At 36.5% G+C, this 12,719-nt stretch overlaps 1 protein-coding gene across 4 annotated transcripts in view; it reads left to right on the forward strand.

Moving 5' to 3' along the window:
• The window catches only part of LOC137656828 (sodium- and chloride-dependent glycine transporter 1-like), a 206,079-nt gene that overhangs the window by 142,278 nt on the left and 51,082 nt on the right, over positions 1–12,719 (forward strand). The window contains exons 11-12 of one of the 4 annotated variants that reach the window (XM_068391147.1): positions 72–257; positions 596–1,371. The exons of 1 other annotated variant lie outside the window; for it this stretch is intronic. In XM_068391147.1, coding sequence (XP_068247248.1) covers positions 72–257; positions 596–718 — 309 coding nt within the window. In that variant the 3' untranslated portion in view covers positions 719–1,371. Of the gene's footprint in view, positions 1–71; positions 258–595; positions 1,375–12,091; positions 12,307–12,719 lie in introns of those variants that run through there. 2 more of the 4 variants (XM_068391150.1, XM_068391148.1) reach the window with 2 other exon arrangements.

Raw genomic sequence — 12,719 nt, forward strand, 5'->3', positions numbered from 1 at the left:
AAAACATGAGATCACAAGCTTAAACAGGTTGTCCACTTAAAAGTATGAAACTAATATCCATTTCCTCACAGGTTCTGCTCGGTTTCTCTTTCTACGACGAGTACGAGGTCTGGGAGAACATGTCCAAGAACAATTGTGACTTCGATGGCCTCTTCTACACCGGCTTGACCTTATCTTTCTCTGTCTTCATAATCGTCTCTCTGCGGGCTGCGTTCATATTACTCAAGAAATGGATCAAAGATGGATTAAAGTGTGAAGTAAGTAGGAGAGAGAGAGAGAGAGAGAGAGAGAGAGATTCCTACATGCAATGTTATGATTAATACATACATATATGTTAATCAGTCTTTATACATGTGTGCTTAACATTAGTAAATTGGTTATTCGAAGACATTATATAACTAAGTCATTACCTATAGCAGAATTTCAGTATTATTTTTATTATTATTTTTATTATCATTACCAAGCTACAACCCTAGTTGGGAAAGCAAGAAGCTATAAGCCCAATGTCATCATTTTATCACCAATGTTATTACTGATATTGCTGCTGCTGTTATTGTTGCATTTAAATCAATCATGCCACTGTCCTCTTCTTCAGAACATGTCCCAAACCTGGAAGGCCACGTCTAACTTCTGTCCGGAGTACGTCAGAAATGGAAGAGATCCAGACTTCGGGAATTCTCATCTCCCAGAGGGAGAGTTTACCTGCACGGGCGTCTGAAACCTCTTAAACCACTTATAAAAACCCAAAATTTTGATAGGAAATATTCTGTTCTCAGCCGTATTTCAGTAAAATACAGGCGGCCGTAATTTTTACCCTGCTTTGTTATTATCTTGTACGAGTTGGTGACCGTAATATCACTCCTTTATGTCAATGTGTTCGTTTTTAAAAAGGTAAATACCTGGCAATATTTATTCCAGGATTGTTACCATTTTTTAAGGCAAATCTTTAACAGTGTTATCGAAAAATGTCCCCCACCCCTCTCCAGTGACCAAGTTGTTAGCGTCGGATATTTTGGAAGTGGGCGGAGCCAATGCGAGGACGATTGACTGATTGATTTTCAGTTTTCTGGCATCCTGACATCGAAGGTCATTGACGCTGATATCCTTTGTTTTAAATAAAAGCATAAAAGGAAGTTCAACTAAAAGCCACAAAACACCTTTTCGAAGTTGAATAGCTTCCAGATGACCTACTTCTGAAATAAACCTAAAAATGACGATCTACAGCCAATTTTGCATTTGGTTGAGATTTGGATGTTTTGTGAAAGTGCAACCGTAAGGTCTCCAACTGAATTACATACTTAAGCCCTGTCCACACGATCGAGCATGCCCGACGGGCAAACAGTGATACCATGCCACAATAGTTAGTGAAAATGATGGTTGATGACGTCAGAAGCGGGAATACTACAGGCAGGGATCTGGCAACACTGTATGATGCCAGATCCCTGTCCATGGTTTTCCCGCTTCTGACGTCATTAACTCTCGTTCTCACTAACTATTGTAGTCTGGTATCACTGTTTGCCCGTCGGGCATGCTCGATCGTGTGGTCAGGGCTTAAGATATAAAGTTGTTAGAAGTACACCTTCTAAAAGGTATAAGGCAAAATGTTTTTTAAAAAAAATTAAGATACGATTCTTTTACGTTCATCATAGATATTGTAAAACAATATCCCAAAATATCAAGAATAATTAATCGTTAGTTGCTGAAGAAAGCATATATATATATATATATATATATATATATATATATATATATATATATATATATATATATATATTCTAAAAAGGTTTTTGTGTGAGAAATTGGTGCTGGGGTAGACCATATATATGTGATATTGATTGTGCAATAATCAAAAAACTTATTTTTTTTTTTAAATCCTTCGGTTTCATATATGATTTTGTAAGTTTGATTATGATCACTTTTTTTTCCCAAAAAAATCCAATATGTAATGCAAATTTCATTATTAATTCATCTAGGAGTATGTTTAGAATCTCTCTCTCTCTCTCTCTCTTTAGTAGACTTATTACTTTCATAAACAATGACATCCAAGGATTATGATACTTCTCTATCCAATTACTTTCCAGGATTCTAACACCATTACATGCAAAATTATTCAAATTCATTCTCCTTTAATAACATTCATGTACTCTGATATTTTCTGAGAGTCTGACGAAATGACATTCCTTCAACTTTCCTCTTCTGCTGCTGGTAACAAAATGGCGCCCCGTTTTGAGGTTGGCGCTGCACTTGTTTTATATAGGTACTCTAGGTAGGGCCATGGGGATTTTGTCAGGCTGGTCTTTACATTAATAAGAAAATTAAACTTAAGCTACGCCGGAAGTGAACCTCTATGATTGTGATACTCTTGGGAAACTCAAATTTCTCATATACTTTACTTACTTACTTTACTTTGATGGTTGCTTTTCCGGTCCCTTACAGCAGGAGAACCCCATTTTCTACAGGACCTCCGCTGTCGTTTTACCTTGTTCGTTCAGAGTATTTATCGTTTCAGATCACGTATTGTTCATTTACTGTTGAATCGTCACTGTTGTAAGACTGTTTAAATTAGAAAGTCTTCAGTTTCTTCTTGAAATCCTTAATGTCTTCAGTCATTCGAATGTTTCGTGGGAGCTTATATAGTCTCGGGGCCGCATATTTCAAGGCTCTGGGGCCTAAAGTAGACATATATCAAGGTTCCAACAGTTTGAAGCCATCTGTAACTATTCTCGTGTCGACACGATTTGTACCAATAAATACCACTAGAATAACTCTATAAAGTTTAACAAGAGCTTCAAAACAAGAAATTTCTCTCTCTCTCTAAAATTAAATTTTGAAATTTTGAAGCTTACTCTATGATAAATTTTAAGCATTTTCGTTTAGATTGGAACATTCAGTAGAGAGTGTACGTTAAGTCGATTACTATCATTGTAATTATTATCGTTAGTCAAGCTACAACACTATTTGGAAAAAGCAGGATGCCATAAGGCCAAGGGCTCCAACACGGAAAAATAGCCCAGAGAGAAAAGGAAATAGAAAATAAAGTATATAAGAAAAGTAAAGAATACAGAATATAAAATAACTCAAGATCAGTAACAACGTTACAATAGCGTTCAATCGACAATTTTATTATCATTATTATTATCATCATTATCATTATTATTCCTCAAAACTTCTATAACTAGAAAGATAGTTGGATTAAGCATGGTTCAAAGCTTCGTAGGTAAAAGGTAAAACGTAGAATATATCATCATCATCACCATCATTATTATTATTGTTAAGGTTTTTTGTTGATTTTGTTATTATTTCCAGACGTTTATAATCATTTTTATACACCATTTATATATTTACATACATGAATATGCATGTATGTGTATACGTATGTATACAGAAACATACACACGTATATATATATATATATATATATATATATTATATATACATATACACATACGTAGTGTATATACAGTGTATATATGTGCATATATACACAGTATATATATATATATATATATATATATATATATATATATATATATATATATATATATATATATATATATATAGCGTATGTACAGTATACATATATGCATACATATATACACAGTATATATATAAAATGTGTGTACACACGTACACTTTAAGTGAAACATCACACAAGATTTATTTGTCCCAGCCAAAAGGGAAACAAAGGCTTTCAATAAATCAAATACTTTGTATATGTTGTTTCATTCACCTATTACCCGACGAGAAATGTTCATGAACAAAACCTCTAATGACCTTATGAAAGACGCACACTCCAGTGTTTTTGTAAACAAACAACAATGACATTGAAAAGAAAATAAGGAAAGGCAAGAGAACTCTAGCTCAAGACAGTGGAAGACCATGGTGAAGAGGTTATGGCACTAACCAAGACTAGAGAACAATGGTTTGATTTTGGAATGTACTCCTAGAAGAGCTACTTACCATATGTAAAGAGTCTCTTATACTCTTACCAAAAGGAAAGTATCCACTGAACAATTATAGTGCAATAGTTAACCTCTTGAGTGAAGAAGAATTTTTTGGTTATTTTAGTGATGTCAGGTGTATGAGGAAGGATGAAAATGCGTATAAAAGTATGCCAGACTATTCGGTGTATTTATAGGTAAAAGAAAAATGAGCCGGAACCAGAAAGATATCCAATGTATTACTATCTAGCCAGTCAAAGGATCCTATAACTAAATGTTGTACCTCAACGGGTAGCTAGAATGGCAGAAATATCTTATAAGTCCAGAAAACCTATGGGTTAAGGTATTCTCAACAATGCAAAAATATCTGTAGTCATTTTGGTGAAAATAGAAAACACTGATCCCACAGGAATAATTGTCAATGTTCTGCTTTTCTTATGGCACAAATTAAAAGGTATATAACTATTATATAGAACACTGGAATACATCAATCTTAATAGAATTTGTTAATGAGCGATGGTAAAATTCAGTTTACGGGTTAAAAATTTTAACACGATGTTGTGTTGATATTTATCCATATTGACTCATCAGGGGTAATTTGAATGAATTACTACCAATTGTGTCACGTGGTGGGTCGGGATATCGGGTAAAACTCGCTGGTAAGAGACTGATGTCTCGCCAGGTAAATCCTCGGACAGCTGGGTAGCGTCAGGTTCCGATATCTTTTATGGCCTCTCGTGTCATGGTTGGTTTTGACTTGGCCTTTCATTAGAAGGGGCTAGCGTTCGATCCCATGTATGAGGTAGAAATTTATTTCTATTTGAACACGATGTTGTGTTGATATTTATCCATATTGACTCATTAGGGGTAATTTGAATGAATTACTACCAATTGTGTCACGTGATGGGCCGGGATATCGGGTAAAACTCGCTGGTAAGAGACTGATGTCTCGCCAGGTAAATCCTCGGACAGCTGGATAGCGTCAGGTTCCGATATCTTTTATGGCCTCTCGTGGCATGGTTGGTTTCGACCTGGCCTTTCATTAGAAGAGGCTAGCGTTCGATCCCAAGTATGAGGTAGAAATTTATTTCTATTTGAACACGATGTTGTGTTGATATTTATCCATATTGACTCATTAGGGGTAATTTGAATGAATTACTACCAATTGTGTCACGTGGTGGCTCGGGATATCGGGTAAAACTCGCTGGTAAGAGACTGATGTCTCGCCAGGTAAATCCTCGGACAGCTGGGTAGCGTCAGGTTCCGATATCTTTTATGGCCTCTCGTGGCATGGTTGGTTTCGACCTGGCCTTTCATTAAAAGGGGCTCGCGTTCGATCCCAAGTATGAGGTAGAAATTTATTTCTATTTGAACACGATGTTGAGTTGATATTTATCCATATTGACTCATTAGGGGTAATTTGAATGAATTACTACCAATTGTGTCACGTGGTGGCCCGGGATATCGGGTAAAACTCGCTGGTAAGAGACTGATGTCTCGCCAGGTAAATCCTCGGACAGCTGGGTAGCGTCAGGTTCCGATATCTTTTATGGCCTCTCGTGGCATGGTTACTTTCGACCTGGCCTTTCATTAGAAGGGGCTAGCGTTCGATCCCAAATATGAGGTAGAAATTTATTTCTATTTGAACACGATGTTGAGTTGATATTTATCCATATTGACTCATTAGGGGTAATTTGAATGAATTACTACCAATTGTGTCACGTGGTGGGCCAGGATATCGGGTAAAACTCGCTGGTAAGAGACTGATGTCTCGCCAGGTAAATCCTCGGACAGCTGGGTAGCGTCAGGTTCCGATATCTTTTATGGCCTCTCTTGGCATGGTTGGTTTAGACCTGGCCTTTCATTAGAAGGGGCTAGCGTTCGATCCCAAGTATGAGGTAGAAATTTATTTCTATTTGAATACGATGTTGTGTTGATATTTATCCATATTGACTCATTAGGAGAAACTTGGCGTTTGGGGGTATCGAGGGGCCCAAAGAAGCCCGAAGCCTATTGGCCTACCATGGGTTCATGTAGCACTGAATAGAAGCTTCCGATATATTCGACTGAGCTACGGCTATTGTTCTCATCATTGCTATCCATTAATGAAGCAGACAATAGGAAACAGCTTTAAATTCCAGCTTGCCGAGCCTCCCTGTCCCTTCCAGTCCTTAGTAACCAGGGTTAAAAGAATACCAGTCCGCTTCTGACAAAAATAAGAACAATCTTGCGCATGTTGCTCAGCGGCTCCATTGGTTAGGGTTCAGATTAAGAAATGTCATTAGTCTGTATTTGACTCTACTCGGGAGAACAAGAACTCAAGCCCTCTTAACTACGCGGTTTTCATCTACCTGGTTAATCTCTGGATAAATTCTCGTTAATCCTCTGGGTCCTGAGGAGTCATGGCTACTTGTTCCGTCTATGGCTGCAAGATCAAGTCAAAGGAGAAAGGAAGACCAAAATGTGATATTTCATCGATTTCCTAGAGATCAGAAGCTGCAACAGAAATGGCTTCAGTTTTGCAATCGCAACGCAGTTAATGTTAAACATGCTAGGGTCTGTAGCCTCCACTTTAAACCTACAGACTACAAAAGAAATCTCAAGTATGAGTTCCTTGAACTTCCAACTCCAGGTAATGTAAAAGCCTTGTCTTATAAGATTTAGTTTTCTAGAAATCATATAACATGTCATATTCTGTTTGATTTAAAACCACAAACCTGTAAATCAAAATAGTCTCTTTCATTTATTCATAAGAATAGAACATCGGTTATTTTGAAATGTAGTATTTCTCAAATATGGTCGTACGATAAGGGAAAAGATGTTTTGTGCTGGCAAAAAAAATCGGGTTCAATGTGTCATAATTCGAGGTTTAATTAAATCCTGAAAACAATTAATATATTATGACTTCAATTGTGATATTACGAAAGATATTTTGTTTCATATCATAAGGAGAGTTGCAGCAGCAGGCTATATTATTGTAGGTATGGTAAATGATCTAGGCCCTAAATGTAAGATTTTGGAAGCAGTTAGGGATAGGACTTGAAAATTCTTCATTTCTTCTTTGCACCTTTTCCCACTTTTATGTGGGGTCGATGTTTCTGGCCAGTGTTCTTCATTTACAAACCCATATTGTAATGATATGAAAGTGTATGTATTTGCAGACGCCCCTCATCTCATTAAATAAATGCGAAACAAATAAATAAAAACAAAGAGAAAAAACTAAAATAGGTAAAGAAAAACAAATGCGAGGTTCTATCATTTTTACCTTGTGAGAGACACCTGGTACGGATTAACAATGCAGGAGGGCATTTATAAGGACATAAGGACTTTCTAATCTTCAAATAATAAAGTACCTGAAAATTAAGGGAATAGTTATCTTCTGCGGTCACGAAAGAAAGAAGTGTGCTATGGGGGAAACAACCTACTATAGTGACCCTAAAACTTGTTTGCCTCGTTTTCTTCAACAGTCACTTACCAATGACCTCACGAAGGTGCGCAGTAACTCAGAGACGGTCTAACTCATTCTTTTAACCCTGTTAGTAACATTCCCAAGGCGGGGAAAGACATCGGGTAATTCCCTTATTTCCGAATACGAATCACACCCTCGGTAAATATACAATTTTTTTTAATGAGGCGCACTTGCACCGACTCGCAGGGGTGCCCTTTTAGCTCGGAATAGTTTCCTTCTATCTGATTGGTTAGAATTATTTTGTCCAACCACTGAGCTATTAGGATACTTTTCCAAGCTAAAAGGGCACCGCAGCGAGTCGGTACAAATGCAGCTCTTCAAAAAATATTGATTATATCTGGTTTACTGACTGAGGGATATGATATTGTTTTAAAATTTTGAAAAGTGTTTACAAAATGAATATTATGATGATTATCGATTAAAAATGCATTTTTTATTTCCCTCGTTTTAATCCAAAGTAAACATTTTCATAAATCGTGGTACTTGTTAATAAATCTAAATATACTACCGCTAGAGAGGTATGAGGTCCTTTTACTGGACAGAGAGTGCTACATTGGATCCTTCTCTCAGGTTACGGTTCATTTTCCATTTGCCTACACATTCACCGAATAGTCTGGCCTACTCTTTGCAGATTCTCCTCTTTCCTCATACACCTGACAACACTGAAATTACCAAACAATTCTTTTTCACTCAAGGGGTTAACTACTGCACTGTAATTGTTCAGTGGATACTTTCCTCTTGGTAAGGGTAAAAGAGACTCTTCAACTATGGTAAGCAACTCTTCTAGGAGAAGGACACTCCCAAATCAAACCATTGTTTTCTAGTCTTGGGTAGTGCCATAGCCTCTGTACCATGGTCTTCCACTGTCTTGGGTTAAAGTTCTCTTGCTTGAGGATACATTCAGGCACACTTCTAATTAATTTCTCTTCCTTTTGTTTTGTTAGAGTTTTTATAGTTTATATAGGAATTATTCATTTTAATGTTGTTACTGTTCTTAAAAATATTTCTTTGTTTCCTTTCCTCACTGGGCTATTTTCCCTGCTGGGGCCTCTGGGCTTATAGCATCCTACTTTTCCAACTAGGGTTGTAGCTTAGCAAGTAATAATAATAATAAAGTTTAAGGTGAAATATGAAATGGTTCATCATTCCGCCTGTCATATAACTGCAAGATGTCTTATAATCATAAGAAGCATTGGTAATAATTTTTACATTATTTTCTTTTGTAGCTCATTTCACATACTTATAGTTGGTTTTATTATCTCACCTTTCCTCTGCGGTGGGAATACCTTAACGTGGTGAAAGGGTTTGAGTATCACCATGATCAGCAAAGCTATCCTAGTAAAGGCCACCCATACTAGGATGGTTTGCTGAGAGCGATCAGACGAAAATATCCCATCACCAATCCGCATTGGCTAGCGGGAACATTAGTTGTTGCTGTTGGTGTTATTGTTGTTCTTGCTGCTATTATTATTAAAGACATGTCTGAGGCCTTTGACCTACAGTGGACTAGAAACGGATCCATTTGTTGCTGTTGCTATTATTATTATAGACATGTCTGAGGCCTTTGACCTACAGTGGACTAGAAACGGATCCATTTGTTGCTGTTGCTATTATTATTATAGACATGTCTGAGGCCTTTGACCTACAGTGGACTAGAAACGGATCCATTTGTTGCTGTTGCTATTATTATTATAGACATGTCTGAGGCCTTTGACCTACAGTGGACTAGAAACGGATCCATTTGTTGCTGTTGCTATTATTATTATAGACATGTCTGAGGCCTTTGACCTACAGTGGACTAGAAACGGATCCATTTGTTGCTGTTGCTATTATTATTATAGACATGTCTGAGGCCTTTGACCTACAGTGGACTAGAAACGGATCCATTTGTTGCTGTTGCTATTATTATTATAGACATGCCTGAGGCCTTTGAGCTAAAGTGGACTAGAAACGGATCCATTTGTTGCTGTTGCTATTATTATTATAGACATGCCTGAGGCCTTTGACCTACAGTGGACTAGAAACGGATCCATTTGTTGCTGTTGCTATTATTATTATAGACATGTCTGAGCCCTTTGACCTACAGTGGACTAGAAACAGATCCATTTGTTGCTGTTGCTATTATTATTATTGACATGTCTGAGGCCTTTGTGGACTAGAAACCGATCCATTTGTTGTTATTATCATTATTATTATTATTATTATTATTACAGGCATGTCTGAGGCCTTTGTCCAGCAGTGGACTAGAAACGGATCCATTTGTGGTTGTTGTTGTTGTTGTTATTATTATAATTATTATTATAATATGCATGTCTGAGGCCTTTATCTTGCAGTGGACTAGAAACTAATGCATTTACTATTGTTGTTATCATAAACATGTCTAAGGCCTTCGTCCTGCAGTGGACTAGAAACGGCTGATATACTGTTGTTATTGTTAATAGCTAAGCCAATGAAGTAAGAAAGAAGGCAACGTATTCGTGTGTGGCTGTTTCCTCGTTCGTTTGTCAACAAGATGTCCCAAAATAACAGTCCCAAAATGGTATTGGTCCATTAAATGTAATTTCGCGGAGGAAAAGGCTCCTTGCCAAGGAAGAATTGACAAGATTCAAGAATGGGTGGAAATTATAGGGAGTAGGTTGGCCAGGGCACCAGCCACCCGTTGAGATACTACCGCTAGAGAGTTATGGCGTCCTTTGTCTGGCCAGACAGTACTGCATTGGATCCTTCTCTCTGGTTACGGTTCGCTTTCACTTTGCCTACACATACACCGAATAGGCTGGCCTATTCTTTACAGATTCTCCTATGTCCTCATACACCTGGGAACACTGATTAATTATCAAACAATTCTTCTTCACCCAAGGGGTTAACTACGGCAATGTAATTGTTCAGTGGCCACTTTCCTCTTAGTAAGGGCAGAAGAGACTCTTTAGTTATGGTAAACAGCTCTTCTAGGAGAAGGCCAGTCCAAAATCAAACCATTGTTCTCTAGACTTGAATAGTGCCATAGCCTCTGTACTATGGTCTTCCACTGTCTTGGGCTAGAGTTCTCTTGCCTGAGGGTACACTCGGGCACACCATTCTGTCTGGTTTCTCTTCCTCTTGTTTTGTTAAAGTATTTATAGTTTATTTAGGAAATATTTATTTTAATGTTGTTACCGCTCTTGAAATATTTTATTTTCCCTTGTTTCCTTTCCTCACTGGGCTATTTTCCCTGTTGGGAGTTCCTGGGCTTATAGCATCCTGCTTTTCCAACTAGGGTTGTAGCTTAGCAAGTAATAATAATAATAATAATAATAATAATAAAATGTAGTTGCAGGGTTAGGGGATGTGGTGAGTCACAAGCTAGTTATGGTAGTTTCATGCGTGGATGGATCCATAAAAGTGTGCTACTCACGTCACCATTCATTCACCTACAACAACGTTAACCACATAAGTTACCTATAGTTCCAAGTATTATTATTATTATTATTATTATTATTATTAAAAACACTAATAATTGTAAATATTTTGATTGTTTATTACTTGTTTTGTAGTTTTTTTCTTTTTTTTTCCTTTCCTCACTGGCTATTGTACCCCGTTGGAACCCTTTGGCTTATACCATCCTGTTTTTTTTCATACTAGGGTTATAGCTTAACTTATAATAATAATAATGATAATAATAATAATAACAACAACAATAATAATAGTATATTCTATTTTGATTCTATATTACTTCTCGCATTTTTTCCCTTGTTTCCTTTCCTCACTCGGCTATTGTAGACCAAAGCTTAATTCAGTAAAGTCAAAGGTAAATCAAAGTGAGACTTTAATTTCCATAAAGTTTCTACATTTTTTAGTGACGCCAAAAAAAGTTACCATATTTATTGTAGATAGTAAGGCGAGTTTAAACTTTCATGATCTCAGAAAGAAAAGGTAAAATTTATTAAATAGTATTTGGATTTATTAATGATATTCGGATTAATTATTTTTCTGAAACGGTTATAGATATCACGTAATTTCTATATATGAACTATAAGTTTTTTTTTCTTATCTAGATAATTATATCCCACGCCAGCTGTTAAATATCTATGATATCCTTTTACTTAATTGATAGGAGTAAAATATATGTTTCTATTAGGAGGATAAAAATATTTGATGATGTTTCAATCTAAAAACTTGGAATACCTGTAAATTTTCAACGAAAAAAAAAACAACACCAATAATAATAATAATAATAATAATAATAATAATAATAATAATAATAATAATAATAATAATAATAATGCTTTACAGCGTTCCAGTCTTTCCGTCGCGAGAGCATATTCCATAAACGACCGGGGAAATTTTATGGGAATCCTCGTCCAGAGATCACATGGTTACTACTGTCGTATTGCATTATTGCATAGCATGGCGTAACAGCAGTAGACTAAAATCCTCAAGGTCAAGGACATGCAGGTTAGAACAGTTATGAATATGCGTCTTGCTCAAACCTTTCGATGATATAAAAACATATGGTAATTATTACTTTAATGTTATGGATGATATTTACATGAATGAATTGTTTTATAAACAGTTCGCCTTAATAACACAAACTTGAAATCGAAACACTTGGCCAACGTACGATACTCTTTCCCCCAAGAAGTGCGCCATCTGGCAGCGCTATTCCCAACAAGACACTGCACTTGGTGGTTAGAACTTAGAATTCCTCTTCCAGTGCATTGCAACTTGCAATCTGAACTAGGTGTTTATGCAGGTTCTTGAGTTTTCTTTGTGCCGTGTGTTTTTCAATGGACATTGCCGCACATTTTCGCAGCAGACAATTTTACGAAACGTCAAGTGATTCTAATCTTTCGATTGAGGCATTGGAAAAGGGACAGCCTACGGAACAATGTCTATCTTACTATACATCAAAGAAATGTAAGGATCTTAATTCATGTTGTCATTGGATATACATGTGTGTATACACACAACACACACATATATATATATATATATATGTATATATATATATATATATATATATATATATATATATATATATATATATATAATTATATATATATATACACACACACACACAAAACACCAACAAATGCAGCCGTTTCTAGTCCACTGCAGAACAAGGCATCAGACATGTCAATTATTGTCTGGGGTTTGGCCATTTTCATCACCCCGTTGGCCAGTGCGGATTGGTGTTGGTGGGAGATTTTCTGTCAGATCGCTCACAGAAAACTAACCTGACTATACTCTATTTTTTATAGCGGTGCATATTTTCACTGACTCACAGGGGTGCCCTTTTAGCTCGGAAAGGTTCCTGATACCTGATTGGT

The sequence above is a fragment of the Palaemon carinicauda genome, chromosome 17, assembly GCF_036898095.1.
Source record: "Palaemon carinicauda isolate YSFRI2023 chromosome 17, ASM3689809v2, whole genome shotgun sequence".
NCBI lineage: Eukaryota > Metazoa > Arthropoda > Malacostraca > Decapoda > Palaemonidae > Palaemon > Palaemon carinicauda.